Raw genomic sequence first — 25,847 nt, 5'->3', positions numbered from 1 at the left:
AATTAACATGTGGAATTATATTTTTTACCAAAAAACCTCAAAACACATGTGTACTTCATATGTAACACACTAGCTTTATTAGTAATATGTGATGTATAATACTCATTATGTATACAGACACAAGAATTATATTTCTTATAAAATATTTCAGAACACATGTGTACTTCATATGTAACACACTAGCTTTATTACTAATATGTGATGTATAATACTTATTATGTATACAGACACAAGAATTATATTTCTTATAAATTACCTCAAAACACATGTGTACTTCATATGTAACACATTAGCTTTATTACTAATATGTGATGTATAATACTTATAATGTATACAGAGACACTCTGTATAATGTTTTGAATATAATGTTTATTTTTAATGTTTCAAAACAGTAGATCAATAGATCACTTCACTTGTTTTTATTTTAATAAAGCAGACAATGGTTGGTAACATGGTTTCTGATGGACAGGGATATGTTTAGGTTAGGTTAGCTGATACATCAATAGGCTGGGTACAATTTACACCCTAAGGAAGAAGAGACAATATTTGGATCCTGGGTCTACAAAATTTTGCATCATCCCTTAAACTTCCAACTTACAAGATTCGACCCATAAACTGACCCAGAATATTTCATCGAAATCCGCGTTGATTCGCAGAAATCGTGACGGGGCACATCTCCTGCAAGATTTTCCCGAGTAGGAATTACGTAACCGTGAAAGCCTCGGTTTCTCCATTCACCCACTGATCTGTCAGTCCGTAATCCGTTTCACAACAATCGGTTTCACGGTGCTCGAGCGATAAAATTCGTCGTCCCTATCGTTCGCAGTGTGTATTGCGCACTCGATTGCCTCTTATCGCGCCAATCATCAGAAAATCTTCGTATCAGAGTAAATACAGCAATATCGTGGTAGGGACACGCGCTCGGCCTACTGGCGCTAACAGCATGGCTGTCGATGTCTCCGCGATGGCTTCGCCCACGTGACCGCCGATCGCGGTTATTGATAAAAACAAACAATAAACCGTGTGCGGGGCTTAGAATACTGTTGGACATCGGAGCAATCACTCCGAATGGTGTTTTACTTGTAACGCGGACAAACAAAGAGGTTATTTAAGATGCTTAACACGAGATAGCAGATAAGTCTTCATTTTTAGGGCTAAGAAATATATACGGCCCTAAGTTAATAGATCTTATCGTTCTTGTATTATCTAATTTCGTGTACTTTTACGTTTGAGTGATTTTATGATCTCGTGGAGTTTAAAACACGGTTGGGAGGGTATGTCATACAAGGAAAGTAGATAGCAAAGGAAAGTAACTTAAATTAACCATGATACTAACTACTTTGGTATAATTGAAAGGTAGTGAAATGACGGTAGAATTAAAATATAGCAGCGAATAATCCTTGCAAAAAGTTACATAAATTGGAATTTGATATGCTGTGCCACCTGCCTACGTATTGCGAGTATCGTTCTTGTTTTTTGGTATGTTCAAGCAGGTGGCACAGAATGACAAGTGCCAAATTGAAGTGTCATAAAAAGACATCACAATTATTGATGATATATGATATTTGCGTTCATCTGGTATGGAAAATAATCGAAGAGGCAGTGTATTACTCAAAGAACGAAATGTTTGAGGTGCTTAAGCAGGTGGCAAAACATGACAAACAGTGACATGTCGAAAACAATAATCAAAGATTATAACGTAACCGTTTTGTAACTTTCCCGCCAAAACGGCACTGTAGATAATGTAGGATATCTTTGAATTCAAAAGTGGAACTTTTATTCTAAACAAGGTTTCAAAACCTTGAAACGATAGTTATGGTAGCATATCAGTAATGCAAACATTATAGCCTGTTTATAGACCATGCTCGGTATATTGCCGTGTTTCAAATTCTTATTATACACGGAAAGATTTTCGAGCGGAAAAGTAGGTCTGTTATTATAGGAAAAGTTATAAGAAATTCTGTAGATGGACTACGGTGAAGGTTATGGGAAGACGGCAATATAACGGGAGCTTATTTATTTAAAATAAAAATAGTACATCTGAGCATGTTGAAGGAAGATAATCTCCCAATCGATATCTCAATCCTTTATAGCTAGTAAATTCACGTTATATGGCCATGCTCGGTATATTGCCGTACTTCAAATTTTCATTACACACTAAGAAATTTTTAAGCGGGAAAGTGGAACTATTATGATAGGAAAAGTTCTACGATATTCTCTAGATGGACTACGATGAAGTGGATGATGGGCAGCCGGCAATATAACGGGAGCCTATTTATTTAAAATAAAAAGAGTGCATCTGAGCATCTCGAAGAAAGATAATCTTCCGATGGATGTTCCAATCCTTTATAGCCAGTAAATTCACGTTATATGACCACGCTCGGTATATTGCCGTACCTCAAATTCTCATTATACACAAAAAAGATTTTGGAGCGGAAAAGTAAAACTGTTATGATAGGAAAAGTTGTAAGAAATTCTGTAAATGGACTACGATGAAGTGGATGATGGGAAGTCGGCAATATAACGGGAGCCTATTTATTTAAAATAAAAATAGTGCATCTGAGCTTCTCGAAGGAAGATAATTTTCCAATGCATCTCCCAATCCTTTATAGCCAGTAAATTTACGTTATATTACCATGCTGGGTATATTGCCGTATTTCTCCTCGTTATACACGAAATGATTTTCAAGCAGAAAGTGAATGATGAGGAAAAAAAAGTGTTATGATAGTAAAGTTCTAAGAAAGTAGATGTACTACAACGAAGTGAATGATACCGGCAATATAACGAGAGGCTATTTAAAATAAAAAGAAGCAGAAGAAAGATAATCTCCTGACGGATGTCCCGATAAAGCAGGAAGTCTCGTCGTTACAAAGCTTCTGTTTCGCCGTGTTAGGAGGAGTGCAAATAACGTTCTCAGTTATTTCTTGATCTATCGTTCTCCGTACATTAGCCAACGTGTTTTGAAACACTCGTCGAGCGTATTTGTGTTGGCATCGGCGGCGCGTTGTCTCTCTTTCATCTCTCCACGGTGCCAGCCTCTTCGGCTCGCGTGAAACGCGCCAGGAAACCGAGAAAACGGACTCACTCGAAGTCGTTAGCAGCCTAATTGCGAACTCGTTTCAACCAGGACGACTCGTCCTGAATCTTTACAGACTTTTCCCTGTGGAGATCAAAGAGTTAGGCGACCGGTGTCGCGAATGCGCCTGTCAATCACTCGCTAAGGCCAAGATCGGGGGTCGTAATTGCCTGGGCGAGGTTACCATTCGCTTTTGGATATCGCTTTTAAAACCACATGGAAGTTGTTGTGCAGTGTTATAAAATTCTCTTTCATTTCTTCAGAATGGACCTTCAATTTTAATTTGAATGTTGCGTGGATATAAATTAAGAGTAGCATGTATGAGTCATTTTGTTATTTGTGCATTGTGGGGGAGTTTGTTTACAATGTTGTGGGCCTTGGATTTATGATAAAGGTATAAACATTTTGTCTCTTTTACCTGTACATTATTTCAACAATGTACACTGTTACATCTAGTATGTATACATATAAATTTGTTCACAAAGACAATTGAACTCGTTTCGAGAAAAAATAGAGACTTTTCGGTTACAGATTTAAGATCTCGTTTCGTCACCGCAAGAGATGGGAACGTTTCTAATTCCGCCTTCTGAAGTCAAAGCCACCCCATCCCTGTGAAAAAGAGAAAGAAAAAAAGGAGGACACAAAGTGGTCAAACCCTTCACTCACGGTTTACGAAGCTGAGAGTCTTGTAAGAACCTCTCGCACCCCACGAGGAGGGTGCATAATGCGAGCGGCACGGGAGCAAATCTTTTAAACAAAGGCGAAAACACTTAAAAGCGGCGCACGCTTGCTCGAAAGGAGTGATAAAAACACCGCTAAGAGTTCAATAAGTATCCTGCTTAGAGCCAATAATGCCGCACCCCCTTTTCTCCACCCTCGAGCCCCTTAGTCCGCCACTTTGCACCGGCTGCTACGGTATTCCCGTTTCGAAGGAAATCGTTCGCTTCAGCCCGTTGTAATCTCGAAGCCGATAATCCAACCCCTACTCCTTTTTCCACCCCATATCGAAGGGGTGGACGGAACAACTACCCCCTCGCCACCCACCTTTTGAACGACGACGACGACGCCTTTTCACGGATAAGAACTTGCTTCGCGGACAATGTCTTTATCGAGAAGCCATCGTCGACGTGATGGGGATGATTTTTATTATTTCCCGATTAAGGGGTGGAAACCGTTAAGGGGAACACCGAAGATGGGCCACGGCCCGGACACGATAATGAGGAGTAAATAATGCGACAATGTTGACGAGGAAAGGAGTTGCTGTTCGATTATCTTCGTCGCGCAGACAAGGGTAGCTATTAATGGCGACGAATCAATCGATCAGAATTTAATCCTGTTTACGGACTATAAATTTTTATATTTTCTTCTAATGACATTAAATCGAGTAATTCTGCAATTTTTTACTATATATTTTTTACTTTACATTATTTTTTGCAATTTTTTGATACGGATAAAGAAAATTGGTTTATGATTTGGTTAAAGAAATATTTTTATCAATTTTTTTTTACCTTTTTCTGTTCCAAAATTGCGTTCGTTTTTTATAGATTTTTCATAGTATAATAATTTAAATTTAAGTTATATAAATTAATTTAATAAATATATTATTTGAAAAGAGCTGAAGGTGTCAAGTTTCATAAATCTCTTTCGCGAGATTAAAGAGAACTGAATAATCGACTGTAAATATATAACAGGAAATAATTAATTACACATTACAAGGTGACACAAGAAACTTTTGATATTATTCACCAGGTTTCTTTAACTCAGATTGAATTCATTCTCTTATAAATCTTTCCGTTACACTTTCAAGTTGGTCTGAAAATTAATTGTCAACGGCAAGAAAGTTTTCAAGAATAACAGAATTGTTCATCGTTCTGTTACCCACGACAGCGTCATTTAAAAATCAGATTCATGGAAAAAACAGTTAAATGCTTTCTACCGCGTCGACTGACGTATTTGAGTTATAAATAACGCGAAGTCATCATTTTGTATCGAGGACATTCGTGTCTGCGAAGATTATCCGATTGTTTGAAGTGGCAGACAGGAAGGAAGACTTCTTTTGATCCCGTTCAAACCTTTCGTTTATTAAAACAAATTAAAATAAGAAATAAAGGGTTTGTTTGACAAGCACCATTGCTTAAAGCCTTTTCTTAATTATACCCTTTGTACTGAAAATATTTTTCAATTAAACGACGCTTCGAGCTTTTTTCATTCGTACAAAGAGGTTATAACAAAAATGGAAAGCTTTTCATTTCTACAGACATGTTCATTAAGAAGTGATAGTTTCACAAAATAAATTATATAAACAATTTTACAATTTTTACATAATTTTATATGTACATTATAATAAATTACAGTATAGAAATTGACATGTTTTTTTAAATAAATTTGCTTGTAAATATGAATTTACGAATCGACGATTTAACGTTTCGAAGTAGAGGAATTGACGACATAGCAGTGTAATTAAGATAAAAGGGCAAAGATTGCTAAATCAGCGATCACGTGTTAGATAAGGATCTGGTTTTACATGCACTCACGGATCTGTATCAACCTTTCGCTTACGCATCGTTTCGTAGGAATCAAGTAGCACTCGTGTAAATAAATATTTTATTGAAGTTCATTGCGAAATGTGTCACACGCATTGATAAAACATTTATAACTAAAAGAAGAGAGGTTTGTTACTTTTAAAATATACTTCAAATACAATTATCAATGTTGCATATTTTAACGAATTAGCTCAGAATTATCCCTGTTTAAAATTTAAACAGTAAAGGGTACATCCCTGATCCTTTCAGTAAGCTGTACATAACGTCCTATATCGTATAAAGATTTAATATAGAGTAGATTTGAATCTAAAAATGAAGTATGCAGAAATAACACGTCTTCAAAAGTCCACCTTGAAACGCGTTAAAATAGCGATCATCAATTTGTCAGGAGCTCTTAGGTGATTTCAATCAATGAAAAAACGAAAGCAAAGACCGATTCGATTCATCACGGTCCCGTTTCAACGCTGTCAAATCGTCTCCGTTGAAAAATCCCGGCGAGATCCTCCTCGTTTGGCACGGCATGAATATTCATCGATACACCGTCTCCTATTTATGATCTTCTTTCATTACCAATTCCGTCGGTTCGCCGACTGCCATTAGTCACACTTTGCCTACCGAAAGCGTGATTCGAGCCGTTTATCGCGAATCGGGAAGGTGAAGTGCACTCGGACGGGGTGTAGGGGGTGAATTTCACCGGCTGGTGCGCGCGTGCTTCCTGCGTGCGATCCAGAGAGAAAATAGGGATGGGGATAGAGGAAGAGAGGATGAGACAAGCAGCGAACAGGGGCTGAGGGAGGGTAAACCACGTGCCTTCTCTATCGAGTACGTCAGTCATTCAGTTCGACGCGCACGCAGCGGATACCTCCACGTGCAACAGTTAAACGGAATTACAGGATCATGGGGTGTGAGAATCGATGTGTTACCCTACTTCATCCCACTTTCGATACTTTTACACGTCGACGACCACGATGATAAGTTCATTTTCACGAATGTGAAATATTGTTGGATGACCAAGCGTGTCGAAGCACAATATTCTAGCAATACCTACATATTACACGTTACTTAGTCATAAGATACCTTACTAGAATATATAAAATTAATAACTCAAAAAGGAAGCTTCAAATTTTTAGAATTACGTCAGCTAGTTATGAAGTTTCACATCAGCAGTTTCATTAGTTATGAAACATCCTGTATTTTCAATAGCTACAAATTCTACATATCACACACGTTACACAGTCATAAGGACTAAGATCCCCTATTAGAGTATATGATAATATTAATAATTCAAAAACGGAGCCTTTCAGAATCACGTCAGCTAGAACTTGCAAGAGCAACTAGTTACGAAACACCCTGTATTTTCAATAGCTATAAACTCTACATATCACACACGTTACGTGGTCATAAGGACTAAGAACCCTTACTAAAATATATGATACTATTAATAACTCAAAAACAAAGTCTTTCAGAATCACGTCAGCTATAACTTCCAAGAGTAACTACTTATGAAACACCCTGTAAACAATACTTCCTCAAAGCAAGCTTCAGTTCAACGTTAATAAAATTACTCGACAATTTAAAATGCGACTCAAGCGCCCTCTTATAAGAGAACCAATCCTCCCGTTTATTTTTCCAATAAATAATTAATTTCAACGAATTTGCAATGTTCCTATGGCACTCAACATGTTAACAAATCAAGCTTCGAATGTCACGTCTGCTAAATTGGCAGACAGTATTCTATGCGTTCATGCCAACTTACTATACACTATTTGCGTATAGCAGCTTATGTACATAGTGATGAATTGTCGAATCTTGGCTTGGCAATGATAAAGTTGGTTTTTCAATTGAAAATCAATATCGTTCAACATCTGCACATTTAGTGACGTTCCAATATCTCCTTATAGTGATTTTGCAAAAAGTGTGGCTATTACTTTTTTGATGAACGTTCATTTGTTACGGTTATGAAAGTTGCTGGTTCAGAAATAAATCTGAGAGTACATAAAAGTCTTTACTCGGGAGAAATATTGAATTTGAACTATTTTATTTTTTAGCGATTGAAACAATTTTTCTGCAAGGGGATATTGCGAGAACATATTAGACATAGGCATTTGAGTCTGAAGGTTGAAAACTGATTAATATTTTGGGTTAAGAACCGCCATTTTGATCAAACAAATCCTTAGTATTTTAATAACGCGAATATTTCATTGTTTTAATATGAATTTTCATGAGAATATTAATTAATATACAATTTAATAATAATTATCTCAGCAAGGGATATTGAATTTCGATTAAATTATGTATTGTTGAGAATAATCAGCATTGGCATTCACCCTTCTCGGATCGCAGTCAATTTCGAGAAATTCTCTAAAATGTGAGACTCACCTCTTTGTCCTTCGCTTGCAATTCCTGCTCCAGGTTGCTGTTCGGCGTTCTCCTGGGATTGCTGGCATCGTGTACCTGCTGTTGATCACTTCCCTGTGGTGTCTGAGACAATTTATGTCCCTCAGTCTTCGAATTCCCGTCGTTTGCAGCGGCTAGTTGCTCCTTCAACGCGGACACTTCCTTTTCCGCTAGTGTCGCCCTCTGCAAACAAATATACGCCATGTCTTAAAAGCTGATCAACTTAATTTTAAACTTACGATTAGAACTCCGTTATTATTTACTGGATAATTACAATTACATTCGTTATAATTTACTTACAATTCGTAACACTTACAAGAATTATAATTATAAGGGAAACATAATTTTTCTATAAAATCTGTCAAGATTTCAAGCTTTTTTGATTTAAGGTTTCTTTGATTTAAGGTTTAAGTTTGTTTGTATAGAAGGATTTTTATAGTTTGCAAATTTGATGATTACAAAGATTTATACGTATCAAAAATTCTATTCCAATTTTTCGATAACTCAAAAAATATTCCATACATAATTTTAAATTTAAACTGACGAATTATTCAATCGTCAAAGAATTTATGATTGTTTCTAATTTGTTTTAGAGTTATTACGAGTCATTTTCATCAGACGTCAAGCTTTAAATCGATATGCTAGTATTTGTATGTCAAACAGCGTCAAACTTTGTGCTCGTAAAGGTGTCATTTGAGACGCAACAATTTTACTATAACTAGATAGTAACTTTCATACAAAGAAAAGGCTGTATTAAGTACATTAACTGGAGCAGTAAGAACTATAATAAACTATGATAAGCACAATGTGAAGACTGTAATGTTATGTGATATTCGAAGAGTTAAGCTTCATTGATATGTGAGTGCCATTTTGTCATAGTAATTCAAATTTGACCATTTCATAATTTAACCCATTGTACTATTTTGACGAGTCTGACTATGACGCACTCGTACCTCGGCCGTGATCAGTTTCACTCAAATTTTTAATACGCTTCAATTTGGAGTTCAAGTCCAATTATAATTTGCATAGTCAACAATTGAATAATAACATATTAAAATAACATTTCAATTTTTTTTGTCTATTTTAATATTATAGCTTAATTGCGCGGTTCTGTCTGACGCACTTGACAAATAAGTCATAGCGCAAGGAGTTAATTAGTGGGTCTAAATTAATTAATAAACTTATAGATAAAAATAGAACATTAACTGTAATATTAAAAGAACATTAATATAATTATTGATGTTATTATTAACATAATTATTAATGTTCTTTCGTAGAAGTCTTTTCAGAATAAAGCTGCCATTTTCTTTCCGCTTAAAATCAATACACAAGTATTTCGCCACATTTCAAATTTAATGACATTTCAATATTTTCCCAGTAGTAAAAAGAAGCAGAATATTTCTACGAGAAGAAACGAAGGAAACGTCGGTATACGATAAAATCATTGCTCCGCTATAATGACAAACACATGCGACCCCATCCCACCCCTCGAAATGGTTCGCCTATTCGAACCAATCTGTACGGCACGGCATATGTTTAAGCCATCAATCGGCATCTGGAAGCAATTAAAGTAATTGCGAATTCGATGGCAAAGGTATTGGAACGCCGCGTGTACTGTCGGCAACAAGTCCACGTCAGTTTTTTGCTCGATGCATCGAAGCTGATCGATCGTTCCGCGAAACGGTAACGCCAACTTCTGTATTGAAATTGCACAGTAACACGGAATCGTACGTGGTTATTCTATAGCGTGCCAATTTATAAGCGTTATGTTTTGTATGCTATTTTCATCGTGTTCGTTTTTCTCTTATATCTACGGGGAAACCGATATTTTATTCGGGAACTTTGTTAATTCAAAGATACGAATTGTTTATTTATTTCTGTGTAAAGAAGAGACTTTTCAGAGAGTAACGGGAGTTCTATTATACAAGTTTAATAATCTTTCATCATAAAACAATATAACACTATCTAAATTGTCTCATACAAGAACAAGGTTTATTCATAAAAATTATCTTAACATGCTACAATTTTTTCAAAAATATTAAACAACGTTAAAGATTTAACTTGATCGAGTGCATCTAAATTACTCGAGTTCAAATATACCAAGTTTACGCCGTTCTATTTCCTCCACTTTTCATCTATTACTTTCTAATATATCGATCGACTATAGTCACCTTCAGAATCTACGAACCTAACCGTAAGCTAACCGTATCTATGAACGTCAAACAGTGCCAAGCGTTCCGAAAAAGAACGTCGAGCAATCAAAATGGACATTCATGTATCACGTGGTGCTCGAGGTAGCAAAAGAGCCCACTAGGGTAAAACAGAAGTGACGGCGCAAAAGAAGAAGACGAAGACAGACAACGAGAGAGCTAGTAATGACCCATTGTTTCCTGCAAAAAGCCTTGACGATGTTATCGATAATTACGAAATGATACGGGAAGCATAAATACATATCCGAGAGCACGATGTACGTTCATTGGAATGGCGGACGAGTATCGATAGGCTGTCGAGTCTCATCCTGTGTATTTGTCACGTTGTACTGGATGATTGCGAGGGTGGGGAGGACTCGCGCAGAACCGAGGCTGATGGAGAGGATTGAGAAGATCGCCGATAAAGATCGTCCGCCCGCGATCGTCACATTAGCGGCGGAAGTCGTTGAAAGATAATGGCTTCTTTGAACGTTCCTAACGATGCTGCTTTTGTCGTTGTTCTATCAACAATCAGCTGTTAAGAATTTAAGTTACCGGATTACGGAAAACTCGAACGAATCTTCCACTCTTTCGATTACCTCCATCTTTCATCACTTCAAACCTTCATTCCAGTTCTAACCAATTCCCAGACTAATCACTGTGATTCTCTTTCGAAATTATAACAATCGCAATATTATTCTTTTAGGTTATATTCATCCTTCGAAATTAATGTGTATCATGTAGGCAGCTTATACGTCATCTTACCAGTATGTCTTAAAAAGTCTCCATCTTAAAAAGTATGTCAAAGTCATGTATGTCACTTACACAAAAATTTAGTCTACACAAGATGGGTTAATATAAAAAGTTATAATATATAAGATCAAATATACATGGTATACTAAATATTATACAAGGTATACTAAATATTTTACAAGACCCTTTCAGCAATAATCCACATTCCCCATATTTGGAATCCAGGTGAAAACATTTGTCTCCTCACTATAATTTGAAGTCGAGTTATTCGAGTCACTTTACGCAAAAATACCCAGACAAAATGAAAGTCTTCGATCGTCAGACAGCACCGATTACATGGCCGCCTTTCGACCCTGACAAAAGGAGGGAGGCGTTCGATCACGGCCTAGGCGTTTCGTCTTGGGTCCGCTCGTCTTACACCCCTTTCGTAAATTGACGGTTATCCAAGCTGCACACAGTGTTCTGAGCATCGATCGATCGCCACTCACCGATTCGATATACAGGAATCGCGGCTCATTGCACGGTTCCGACGTGTGCAAGAACCTGCTTCGAGGGGGCTGCTTTTAGGCCGGGTGGTCACGCACTTTCGGATCAACCGGATCGATCGGGTCTCTTGATGCTTGTTTCCACATTTTCCCTTGTCGTGTAATTAAGCTCTAATTCGCAGTTTCGGGTATCTGAGGCTTCTTGCCCTAACTTTGGTTTGTAATGAAGATTGAGGATTTTTTAGCGAAAGCTACTTTATGGATATTTTAGCTTGATACTATAACTACTTTATATTGCTTGTTACTTTATAGCTACTAAATGGATCTGCAGAGACATTACAATCTACAGAGACATTTTTATGTACTAGGTTACAGCGACAATACTTGCAACACCTTAGACATCATAGATTTTTGTTTGCTCCAAATGTCATCCACACGAATAGAATGTTTGATACATATCATGTACTTGTTATAATACTTTCTCTCAGGTCTTAAGAGATGTCTAAATGTAGTAGTCATTGAAGCAGTCAAAACTTGATAGTATATAACTACTGTTTGATAGTATATAAACGATGAACATTATGTTAATACTAATCAGTTGATAAAGCATCAGACTATGCACCCTACCTTAGGCTCTAAGTATATTTGCACTTAGCTGGACCTAATCAAATGTCCGATGTGGACCTAAGCAAGAGGTGCATAAAGATCTCAAAGGACTCGAATGATTGATCAAAGGATCAACTCGATCAAAACAAGCTTAACAAAATTGATTTAGCATTTTTTAGAGTCAACGAAATTTTGCTGGAGCTCTATTCAATTTTGCTAATGAAGAGATATGAAATCAAAGAGTGATTAGAATTCTGAAACGAAACGATCCATCAACGATGACCACGCGTCTAGGTTGATGGCACTCGAGCGCACGGCATGCGAGTGTCGCAGCTGGCGACGCACGGTGTCGAGGCCGTCAAACGCCGAGCATTCTTTGTGTTCCGGCGGCAGAATATCCCGAATAGATCAGCCTCCCTCGCGGCTCGTACATCCACCCCTTACGCCGCGCGTGTTTCTATTTTTACCCTTAGCCCCGAATCATCAACGTGTCCCGTTCTTTTCTACTATTTATTTCGTGACGGTTGACTAATGCTCGAGAGGCATCGGGAATTCCGGCGGGATCGATGTGTATTTCGATGCGACCTGCACCCGCTTCTGGTTCCATAGAAAAATTCAGAAGACTTGCCTATATACTGGGTGTCGGTATTAGACAATCTGGATACATTGCTGTTACAAACTGATGTCTTCATTTTAGGACATTTATGGATGATAACAAAAATTATAAATAATTTGATATGAAGATTTCTTGAGGAAAATGTTTTACTTATGGAGTCACTGACGATGTTCAAAATTATAGCAAAATTATGTAAAAATTATGTAATAAATTAAACTGTGACTTTTTTCTAGTAATATATTTAATCTTATATACCATTTTGTTTCCACAAATTGAAGTTCAGTTTAATAATGTGTAGTATAATAATATGAAGTTAGTTAAGTTCAGTATAATAATTTTATGTTTTGAACAGCGAATGTTATAAATTTTCTGACAGTGAAGTATAAATTTAAAAAAATGATAACTTCAATAATTTGTCAATTTTAAAATTTTAACCTAAGACAACGTCCAAGAATGTACAGAGTTAAGATAAATAAATAAATTTCAAAGGTATTTTCATCTGAAGTTTTACTGCGAAAATGTGTATTCTTGACGGTCACGCTCGTTCCTATGGTGTTCTTGTCGAAATAAATTCTAACGACCGTGAACCACGCTATTCCCTCCCGCTTCTTTTTCAGAGAAAAGAAAAACCGCGACATTCCGGAAGCAGCTAAATAAAGTAATTTATACAAACCACTAAAACGAACATCTAATTAGCATGAAATGCACCGCTTACTTTTACGGGCGTGTTTTACCGCGGCTTCGGTTTCAGTTTCCATATTCGCGTGATCCTGCCGGCCATTTCGTTTGTAACCACTTTTGACACGCTGTAACGCCGCACGATTATGCGTTATTTTTATCTTTGTAAATGAGAACCGTGAAAAATGTTTTGCATAGCTGGTTAAATTTGTTCGGAAAAAGACATCTTATCGATTTTAGGTTCGCAACAATTTATGCTCTAAAACTGTGTGTTGACAATGTTGACAATTGTCAACATTAAGTTCAAACACTGTTATGTTGAAAAATATAATTGATTACAATATTTATAAGGAACCATTTTTGTTAACCTGATCAGAAGCTATCGTGTTTTTCACTGCGGATTAAAAATTAAATGTTAGCGTTGTCAGACGTGCGGTATGTCACAATCTATTGTCACGACAAATGTCATGACATTAAAATTTCGTGGCATATCAAGTGAAAACATAACCTTACAGTAGAACGTTTACAGCCTCATTTACCTCTCCCATTTATTTTTCTGACATATTGTTTCCCACGTGTATGTCTAATATTTATGTAATTTACAATGACGTTTCAATTATCTATTTCCCCTTCAAACGTTTCAATGTGCTAATTTTTTCAAGACTGACAGTCTTGACAGAAGACAAAAGACGTGACAGTCGTTCAATTTGATGCATATAAAATTATTTTGTTAACATAAATACCGAATAAAATTTGATTGTAGAGTCATAAACTATTCATAAGGGTTGTACATTTATTTAGAAAATTATTAAAAGCATGTATCTAAGTCCATAGATTTACCGAATTAACATTTTTATCGCGACGCATACACAAGCCTTCGAATACGTTATGCGGCGGCAAGAAAGGGAGGAATACCTTACACCAGTCGTCTTTATAATCTCCCGCGGGGTAACCAAGGGGGTGGCAGGGTGGATCAGCCGTTTATGACTACCGGCGCTGTTATATACATTTCTTTTTTTTTGGACGGGAGGCAAGAGACGGCCGTGATATTTCAAATTTTCTCATTACACCTCGAGGTGCGAATGATCTCCAACCCCCCCAGAGTTCTCTTGAACTCACCAACCCCCTCATATCCTCCTTCGCCGAGCTACCCTATCTAGCGCAGTCTCTCTTTACCGCACCGATACACCGTGGCGCCGTTTCACCACCACCTACCCCCCCAATCACCTCCCCACAGTCCCCTTCTTCAATCTCACACCAACCAGCCATCAGGGTGAACCCCTCTTGTATTTATTATTAAGATATCGACCGGCTCTAAGTCCCGGGTACGTACTGTGTAATATGCGGCGGGAAATACTCGAAGCATACACAAGTCGCGAAAGAGAATACCGTTCGACCCCTCTTACGATGTTCTCACCCACCCCCTTCCCATACACCGTCGTGCTTTCAGCTTTTTTTTTGTTTTTTCTTTTTTTCGACGGGAGCAGAATACCATCGATGCTAATTCGCGCTTTGTTCGGGACACTTTTGTGCACTGCAACGCAAAGTAAAATAGATGAGAGAGTGCTCTTTGTTTCGATCTGATTAAATGGCGCGCTGATTGGCGCGGACTGAATTGGTAGTCGGTAAAGTGGTCCGTTGTCACGGTTTCGTGGAAGAGGTTATAAAAATTTCATCGGTTGCCTTTAAGATATTGTTCGTTTAACGAGGATTGTTTATAGCTTTCGCTATTTGGGAACGACAGTATTTAGCATGAAATACCGCTTCTTTAGCTCTTGAACGAATTGCCGATTTTAATGTAGGTTAGGTCTGAAGTTGTCGATAAATATTTGTATACTGATACCTGCATAAACTTACTGATTGATTGATTCTGAAATAATTATTGATATAACTGAAATTGATATAACTTATTGCATAAACTCAGTTTGCCCACTGAATTTCTGCTCAAAAACAGTCGGGATTGAATTTAATCATATCACCAATGAACATACATCTGAATACGAAAATTCCATGAAAGTTTATAGAGATCCGAGGCAATCAAACGGTTCGGCTTAAGTGTATTTGTGAAATAAACGTCGACGACAGAAAGAGGGTCCGCAGCATAAGAGTTCAAGTTTCATATCGAATTTCAAAATTTAGGTCAATATTTGACCTATATTGCACACCAAATAATCTTCATACCACACTGCAGACATCCTAATAACTGGTTGTTTAAAAATCCTGTCCATCAAATGAAGTTCCTTATCGAAAGTCTGAAAGTATCTAATAGAAAGTCTGAAACTTTCTGACAGAAAATCTATAGAAATTTTTGATCCTGAAAATCTGAAGAAGTCTCTTGATCTATTTGGAGAAGTTGATCCTGAAAATCTGTGTGGAGAAGCATGTGATCCTAGAAGTAAGTTGCCGGTAGCCGGCGGTCTGGGAGGTCCATTAATCGTAGGACAATAAACGCTCTTCTCGAGATACTTTTCGGAGGGTCATCGACCGTGGCCCTCCGTTTGCTTTTCTTCGAAGCATGTGTGCCGAGGACAGCACTCCATGTGGCACAGGTTCCCACGTGTGGGACCACGCTCGAGAGGGCGACATAGAGGACTTCCAATAAGAACTCGGCTGCACGGCAATATTTAAGAAATGTCAATACATTGTCTCGGGGGTGGCTGAAGGGTTCCGATGGAACTTGGGTGAAAACCGACGACAATACCGACGATAGACATCCCGGGAACTAGCCCCGGAGGCATCGGTTAAAAAACCGAGGAACCCCTTTGATGTTCCCTGTGGTCCTAATGAAAAATTAAAGCCCCTTCTTAAACATCATTAGACACGGCCATTCTTTCAAGTCCTTCGATCTTGTAATCGTCGTTCAAGATGTCTCGTGTTTTCGCCTGGAGGTAGCTTTAAAGCCTGGAACTTCAAAATCGAAATCGCAAACTAAGTTTAATAAATAAGACTATATTGAGTCGTAAAGTTGCAAGAGTCATCGAAGTTTTTATGTGTCGATTCAATTTAGGTTAACATATCTTATATTACTCTCAACATACATAACCTATATTACAGACATCAAATATTGAAGTAGTTAATATAAACTTTCACCTTTGTCGTGGTCAAAAATTGAAACGAAAAATGAGCGCCAACGATACGAAAGGGTTTTATGACACAGAGATGTTAAACTTCGAGGTTAAGTCTCAGACTTATTTTTAATCTCTTTTTCTCTATGCAGCAATCATTCCCTCAGCAAATTCCAGACACACGTGCGAGTCAGCACCCGAGATATTCTCACGCGCGATCCACTAATAAATCACGATGGCTGTAAGAAAAAAAAAAGATTGGTGATCATGTGCTGCGGAAAGAGAGAAACGGGCTATTTCTTTCAGCCGGCGTTCCTAGGAAGCGTCGGTGTCTACTTCCTCTTCCAATACGGTCGCACAAAGGGGTCGGATCGTTCAGAAAAATCGTCACGTGATACGCTTGCTTCGCCTGAAAGAGAGGCATCGATCATGTCACTGCATATGGCTTTTATCACTGCGGTTGTAATTAAAATCGGAGCTGTTTGTGATCAATTTTAAGTCATAAATAATGGTAGGATCTTTTGAGAAATAATTTGTGGACGCGAGTGAATCGCTAAGTATACTAGAGTAAACAAAATGAGGTTATTAGTTAAAATTAATCCTAACCTCACAAAGTTAGTTTCAACTTTATCACATCTTGTCTACAGCCTCTGTTTCTAAATACAACTCTTAAAATTTTAAGAGTGAGTTATCTTAAAGTTTACACAATTTTCTTTAAATCTGAAAATAAATTTTCTGCAGAATAGCTGAGTTGCTATAACAAGATTTGAAGTTGAAAAGTAAGGTTTGTGAAAAAAGCTTAACATACGATCAAAGGCAATCGCCTAATAATCAAGAGATTTGATAAAGACCTTTATTAGGAACAATGAAGCTGCAACAATACTAGCGCCATCTGAAATCGACGAAGACCGTAATTCGAAATAACGAAATTTCAAGAGCTTAATGGCGAAAAAGGGGGGTCGGGCGGAGCCAATCTGATAGAAAATCTCAGGGTAGAAAGAGATGACTATCCGAACGACGATCAGTCGGCTCAGATCACAAAGATGATTCGCTTTTGGCGTACGGCCATTGTCGTCCGTTGGACCGAGCAGAATCGAAATGGCAAACGGTAACTCGATTGGCCGGTTTGGCCTGTACACGGATTGCGAATTATTTCTCATGTGGTGCGATCATTTCGCGGCCAAACAATCGTGATCGATTCATGCAAATTTCAACAATCGCCCTGCCCACCGGCTGCTGTCCCTTTCACCGGTTCCGGCGTATCAAGTCCTCCATTGTCCGATGTGAAATTCGTTTGCGCGCGTGCGGACCGATCCCCAAGAGCTTTCTGATCGGAAAAAACAAGCTTCGTAACAAAGCGTTTTCTCCTCGCTAGTTTATGTTATCAACACATTCTTCATATTTCACAATAAATGTAACAGCGGCTCAAATATAGAAAAACTTTATGTTAAATATGTGCTAACATGTAAAACTGCTGTTAGGAAAAATATGAGAAGCATCAAAGTTAGACTTAGACTTATAGATGTGTTTTGTATATAAAGTTCATTCAATCAAAAAAGTGATTTTGACTGTCTCATTTTGTAGTTGTTCAAGTCCAAAAGTAGTTTTAACCCCTCACTACAATTTTCTAGGCAGTTGCCATTCTTAACCAATAATATGAAGACATAAAAAGGTTTGATACTTTTTGTATTCAAGAATTGAATTATTGAATAGTGAAGTATTGAATAGTGAAGTATTCAATAATTCAATAGAATAGTGAAGTACTCAGTATTCTTTTGTATTCTTGAATACAAAAGTATAGTAAAGGTGCATCTTTTACATCCCTTTCCTTATACATATGCACTACATGTGCATACATTGTGCATACACACTAAAAAACAGTAAACATGTAAGTTGTCAAAAAATTAGTATAGTATATGATTTGTCATGTGCATACACTGTGTATACACACTAAAAAACAGTAAACATGTAAGTTGTCAAAAAATTAGCATAGTATATGATTTGTCATGTGCATACATGTGTATACACACTAAAAAGCAGTAAACATGTTAAAAAATTTGTGTGGTATACAGTATGTGACAAAGTAGAAGTAATCCTTGTAGGAAGATACATGTGTCAAAGACAGCGACTTTTAGTGCTATCGGTACCTGAGCGAGTACAATACGGGGCTATATTTTTATAGGACCACCATGGGAGTCTAATGGCAGAGCACGGTAGAGAGGGCAGAAACAGGGATTTGGTATAGACGTCATTGTTTCCGTTCGGCACCCTTCTTCCACCTCCCCCTTCGACTGAAAACTACCCCCTTACAACGGTGTGGCTGCCATTGAAGCCACTTTTTCATCTCTCCTCTGCTTCTCTTCCCGCGTTCTTCCACACATAGATTACAATATTACCGCCTGGCCCACCCTCGCGGCACCGCCGTTAGCCGCGCCGCGACGCCGGAACGCGTCCTCTGATATATACGCGCACTTCTGATCATAACATAAATTTTAATGATGGCCGTGATGAAAATATAAGAACGCTGCGATATTTATGGCGCCTGGTCCGGCCAGTTTCCTGTGCGTACAACCGTCAACCTCCCCCTTTTTCCTCGTTTTCGCGACACCCCTATCGTGGCTACTTCGAGGATGTGACCACCCCTTTGCCAATTTAATTATTCGTTCGGTCGATTTCTGTCCGTATGTCTGAGCTCGGACGAAACATTCTAACTGACGCTTTTTTAAATTCAATTCGTTTTTGACAAATTCTGTGTACAAAAATATTATTGAAAATTGGGGTAATGCAGGAAAAAGATGTAAAGGGTTGATAATTTTCATAATCAAGGATCGAATACAAAAAGTACCAAACTTCCTAACTTTCTTTATGTCTTCATATTATAAGTTAAAAATGCCTAGAAAATTGTAGTGATGGGTTAAAACTACTTTCGAACTTTTGGACTTGTACAAGAACAAAATGAGAAAGACCACTAAAGCTCCCTCTTTTTATAAGAGAACAATAAAATTGTACAAGTGACAAATATGAGGCAAATATCCTATGCTGTATGCATGATAGTACGAGAGGTAATACGAGGATAAATATAGAGGCAAAGAAAGGGTTTGAATTAGTCGGCGAACAAACGTGATAAGGTGGAAACTAGCCGTGCAAAATCGAAAGCGGACAGAAAGAATTCATTTAATCGTATTCTCGCAAGGATCAACGTTGATCTACTTAGTCCTTGATCCCTGACGTTTTCCCGGTTTTTCGTTTTCGTTTTTCCGCTTAACAAACCCCCCGAACCGTCTCCTTGCCCCGCACTTTTGACGCTTCGCTTTTGAAATCCTTTGATTCTCATCTTTTTCGAGGGCTCGGAAAACGTCGATGCGCCTTCGCATGAAAAAGGGTTTCCTTCCAGGCCGTCCCCTGATTGGGACGATAAAAGAGGGCCGCAGGGACCGCGCGGAGGAGGTAAAACACTAATTAGTTATCAAAGGCCGAGGAAGGGTTTGGTGACAAAATAGTAGATCCTGAAACGAGCTGCACCCTCAACCCCGGACAGATATACTACCACCATCAAAACCCCTCTAGTTTCTCTTCATACCGAGGCCCCTTCTTCCTCATTTGCCGTACACCATCACCCTGATGCTCTCCTTCTTCTTCTTCTTCGTCTTTGGATACCATCAACCCCACAGTGTCTTAATACTCGCGGGAGGACGAGGCCTGTATTGATTTTCGAATCATTAATTCTACCTCTAATCAGAAGTTGTCAGTGTGTGTACGGACACGATACACGTGTTCGCTGTTAGTATACGAATTGACGTTCATCAAACGGGGTCGTTAGAGCACCCTACTGATCGTTGATTGATATTTTAACTTTTCTCATTCTACTTTTTCTTATGATTTCCTTTGCATTTTATCTTCTTTAAGTTCTTTAAGTTTTCATATTTTTGGATTTTTGAAATACGAACTTTTGAATTTGGAAGTATGAATACCTCGACTTTTAAATTTACAGATTGAAAAATTTTTTAAAATATAAATTTAAAAATTTCTTAAATCTTTGAATTTTTTTAAATTCTCAAAAACAGCACTTCTATCTAGTTTTTCAAAATTTTCTAAATTCCCAAGTTCCCAAAATTTCCAAACTTGTAAACTTCAAGTCCTTAAATTTTCTAAATCCCCAAAATCCAAAACCAACCCTGAACTATACAATATAAATGGATCCCCAATAAATTTCCGGCAGAGTCGATCTAACCTAACCTAACCTAACCGAAACGAAACGAGGTTGAACGGAATAAAACAAGAAAGAAGTACTTGAGCAATCAATGATCAAATTTACGTGAAATGAAAGCAAAACTCCGTCAAAACGATATAAAATGAGGTAAGAAGTGTTTTGCCAAGAGATGAGTCACCAGTAATCGTCGAATTCCTGTCGACGCTGTGCGCGAACAACATTAGTCTTCGCGGCTTCTTTTTCGGAAACGAAGTCGTTTATTTAATGTTACGTGCAACCAGAGAGAGATCTATCGAAAGATTGTTTCTTGGAACGAATCGAATCGTTATATATATACATCAACACGAATATCGCTAATTATAGCGATGAGTAAGCAATAGTAGGGGCTGGTGTCATTGGAAACATTGTAGCTTTGCTTCAACCAGAATATTTATATACTCGTGTCGAATTTTATTTATTAGTCTGTTTATACATCGTTTCAGTCAAATTTATTTATTCTATAAAATTGTTAAATTAGTCTTTGTTAATTTGTAAAATTGTTACATTAGTCTGTTCATTCATAAATTTGATAAATTAGTGAAATTTATTAATTTTATAGAATTATTAAATTAGTCAAATTTCTTAGTTTGGTAGATTAGTCAAATTTGTTAGGTTCATAAAATTGGTAAATTAGTCAAATGTATTAGTTTCATAAAATTTTTAAATTAGTCAAATGTATTAGTTTCATAAAACTGTTAAATTAGTCAAAATTAGTTTCATAAAATTGTTAAATTAGTGAAATTTATTAGTTTCATACAATTTTTAAATTAGTCAATTTTATTAATTTCAATAAAATTAGTATATTAAACAAATTTCATAAAATTATTAAATTATGTGTAATGAAAGCTAAGCACAATTAATAATCTAATCAATTAATTTATAACCACCTCATAATTTTATGCTACATTTTTCTCTACCATAAATTAATATTAATTTTTATTTGACATTATTCTAAAAATGAAAGATGATCAATAAACAAATTTTGCATTATGTAATACTAATAAAACGTTTGTACATTTATCATGAATTTTTATTTTCATGAATTTTGAAGAAATGAATGTAGTATTCCACTAATTCAAACACGATTAACATTTTAACTCAATGAATCGATTTAACTTTTAAGCAAAGCAATTGAAAAGGAAGAAATATTTAAACAAAAATTGTGTTCGGATGACTTTGTTCAGTTTTTATCGAGTATTATGCGGAGTCAACCCTTTGTTTCAACCCTCGATTATCCTTTCACCTGCATGCTCGTCTCGTAGCCACTTTGTTCTTTCTTGCGAAGCGAAGGGCTGTTAAAAATTAAGTAATCGAATAAACGCGACTCACCCATCAGGGATCAACGATGGAATTCGCTCGTACGAGCAATACTAATTAACCGAGACATCGAAAGCGAGTTTCCTCGCCCGAGCCCACCCTCTTCGCGCAGAGAGCAGCATAAGAATCGGGCGTTACGCGCTTAACAGTGGAAAATTGCCAATTTTCCCGATAATGAAAATTCTCCCGTCGCGGTTAATTCAATTTCCTTAATTTCTTCGCATTGAAGCCAACCGCGAAGATTACGATTGCAATCGCGAGCCCGGGGGGTTATTCCGGTAGTTCGATGGAGTTGAATTATTTGAAATCACTAAGGTGCCTCGTTAAATCCACGCTGTAATACGGTAATCAAACTATCTCTCTACAGATACAAGAAAAACAGAATTTATTATTTTCCGGATTTTCCTCTTCAAAGAACTTCGGTACAAAAAAATTTTCTTCAAGATTTGAGCGAATCGTTGAACTTCGTTAATGCTTAGACAAAGAGATCTGCCATAAATCTCAAGGTAAAATTCCGAAGCGTACGCGATCAGCAGCTTCCAAGTTCAAACGGATGACGTTTAAGGTTCGACGTGGGGCGCCAGTAAATTTTCGCGTTTCCACGAACCACGAGGTACCCGATGATCCGTGGGCTAACAGATTTATTGTTGTGCCCTGATAACGTCGGCCGCGATTCGTGTCGAGGACTGTGACACCTCTTTCTTTGTCTGGAACACGTCGGAATGCGATTTACGATCGTCTCGATAAGGAAACACTATCTGATACACGATTGCGACTTTTTCATCTTAACTCGCTTTAGCACTCGGATCTTCTATACTAAATTTCAATTACTGTTCGCTTTTGATGCGCTTTTTAACACTTGAGGTTCAATACGATTTTAGATAAATATTTTTGGTAGGTAGTGAAGGGTTTAAGCGAAATAGCAACGACGTTTGATCAAGTAATAATCGTAAGAGTTTGTGAAAATTTTCAAGTTGGAAGTTTGGTTACCAACATAATCTCAAGTATCAATTTTAGATAAATTTTTTTAATAGTGAGTGAAGGGTTTAAGTGAAATAGCAATTATGATTGATCAAGTAATAATCGGAAGAGTTTGTGAAAATTTTCAATTTTGAAGTTTAGTTACAAACAAACTTCAAGTATCAAGTTTAGATAAATTTTTTTAATAGTGAGTGAAGGGTTTAAGCGAAATAGCAACGGTGATTGATCAAGTAATAATCGAAAGAGCTCGTGAAAATTTTCAATTTGGAAGTTTGGTTATAAACATACTCTCAAGTGTAATGGGTTCACAAATATGTGCAAAAGAAATTATCAATTAAATCAGTAATAGTCGAAATTAGTGTTCATTCTTAATTGGAGAAATATCAAAAACATATGTATGTAAAAGTTTCATAACAAAACAATAAAAATATGTTTGATAACAAAATAAATATTTCTATATATTCTCCAAAATAAATATATTATGTTTGACAACAGAAAAAGTATAAGAAAGTATCTTTGTACATTATCAGAGTTTATTTTACAAAATCCCTCCTTTTTAATCGAACCAATTACACGTGCAGTTGAAATATATTTCATTACAAAATTCCCAAATAAATTATACTGAGCTAAAATCACAGAAACTTTTACAATGACCCTTCGCAATTATTCGCAATCTTTCGACAAGTGCATCAGAGGTTAAGCAGCAATACCGTTTCACGGAAGATCGAAAAAAGCGGAGGAAACAAAGTAATCGTAACTTGTTACTGTTACATCAAAGACGTAACGCGTGCCACGGCTTCGTTCCCACAGAAATTTCGTGCCGCGAATTGGCTGAGAGTTCATCGTCGCCATCGCAATTCCCGAAGGACGGCGCGCCTTTTACCGAAAGAATTTTAACTCGACGCAGAGCCACGTAGCCGAACCGGGCGATCCATAGGCGCGGGAAACTTCAAAAAGGTCTCTCAGGAGACAGGCTGATTACTCGATGAGAATACGAGCGTTTCTCGGTACCCTTTTCCTGTTTGTTCCCTCCCTCCTCGCCGCTCTTTTTTCCTACTAACAAAGATCGCCGAGACGAAAGTTCGCTTCTTTAACTCCTTTGCGTTATGCAAAACGTTGTAACAAGTTAAAATATAAATAAGCTCTAATTTTTCGGATAAATTGATCGAGATTTTCAATTTTAATACTTTCACGTAAATACGTACATTGATATATCGAAAGTGGTTTCGTAATTTATACACTGCTGTTGTCATAAATTACATGGTTCATATCGCAAATGCATACGCACCGCAAGCTTAATGCATTGTCTTAGCAAAGTTATGTCAGTTTAGATTATTTCAGAGTTGTAAAATTAATTCTTTGGACCGTAAGATTAAGGTTAACCCACGAAATGAGTATGTATAATATGAGGTAATATAAATAAACGTAATTGCTATTTCGCTTAAACCCTTCACTTACTATTAAAATTTATCTAAAATCCATATTTTCTGAATGACTATGTCAAAGTGTTTTTAGGTTAGAATTCATAACCTATCGCTACTTGAATACTTATAAATTCACTTACTAAATTTTAACCACGCAACTTGCTACATAAATATAAGTTTACTTAGTACAAAAATAAGTTCACTTTCTACATAAATTTAACTTTCCATATAAATATAAGTTTCTCACAAATATTGCACAAAAAATGCTTTCTACATAAATACAAGATTGCAATTTATTTCGTTTATTAATTCAATGAAAAATGATGCTTTAAAATAGTCTTGAAGAATTAGAATTTTGCAGAAAGAATTTTATAAAGAAATTTTTAAAGAATTTCAAATAATACAAATGTATTTCTAATAACGCTGACCGAAACCCTGTAATTTCCTAACCCTAAGTTCTGCTCGTTACCGAAGCGCATGTGGATGGTAGTGAAGGGTTTCGATTCGAATCGATCTGAATCGAAGCGTATCCGATTCAAAGTGGTTCGAGTGGCGTCGCCGGTTAAACGAAATCGCGCAGTCCTGGCTCGTTCAACCTAGAAACTTCTCCTGAACCGGTTGTTTGTTTCTTTTGCCTGAATTCTCGAGTCGCGAGCACCGAAGCGCGACATCAAACGCATTCATCCCTACGAATGCCACCCCCTTCGTCTCGCACACGAGTTACGCTGCGACTGCAAGGATTGAACAGGTTAAACGATAAAATCGTCCGGAGGTCTTTTGAGGAATGGATTTCTAATGATTGATAAAGATAATTAACCGAGTACGCTACGGGAGCTCGACCCCCGCAGCTCGGCAACCCTTTGATTCTGCACCCAACCCCGCGCTCTTCAGCGACCTCCTCCCCGCCCACCGACGTAGTCCTCGTTCTCGGCTTTGAAATCTCCCGTCTGTAGAAGCGATTTTCCACCTACCCCCGCACCGACCCGTTTCTTCCCAGTTGGCGCCCTTCTTTTCACAAGAAAATTCAAGTCTCAGGAGTTTCATTCCGCTACTTGCGACAGCTAGGCTTATTTGTCTCGCGGATTATAGCTAGACACATCGATGTTACTAGGCCATATATTCCCTTCTGATCAGGTAACCTCAGTGAGGACTTTTAACAGGTAACAGGGTCGGAGCCATATGAGGTGATAGGAAGAAAATAGCTAGAGGAAAGGTTTAGTCCTGTTCTACCACCATTTTGGACCATGACATTAGGACATCTAGAAATCTACATAAGTGCAAGTTTTATGATACCATTCATTCTCTGACACTATCTTGAACTCTAATTCTGTATCTGACTCCAGGTTATGGAACAGTGTTGTTATTCTATCAATACTATAGTTCGAAACTCATATCTCCAAATACCTTCAATGTGATCACATCTGATTTCATGTCTATTGATTTAATTTCTCGATTTCGAGGTTCAGAA

The 25,847-nt window shown here is 37.3% G+C and overlaps 1 protein-coding gene across 9 annotated transcripts in view; it reads right to left on the bottom strand.

Annotated features, from left to right (window-relative positions):
* Positions 1 to 25,847, bottom strand: part of cut (homeobox protein, cut) — a 168,777-nt gene that overhangs the window by 73,363 nt on the left and 69,567 nt on the right. For all 9 annotated transcript variants that reach the window (XM_076541667.1, XM_076541674.1, XM_076541675.1 and 6 more), the window contains exon 3: positions 7,999 to 8,199. In XM_076541667.1, coding sequence (XP_076397782.1) covers positions 7,999 to 8,199 — 201 coding nt within the window. The remainder of the gene's footprint in view (positions 1 to 7,998; positions 8,200 to 25,847) is intronic.

Source organism: Megachile rotundata, chromosome 16 (genome assembly GCF_050947335.1).
Source record: "Megachile rotundata isolate GNS110a chromosome 16, iyMegRotu1, whole genome shotgun sequence".
NCBI lineage: Eukaryota > Metazoa > Arthropoda > Insecta > Hymenoptera > Megachilidae > Megachile > Megachile rotundata.
The sequence above is the reverse complement of the archived record's forward strand: the minus strand, read 5'-3'. Positions and strand labels throughout refer to the sequence as shown.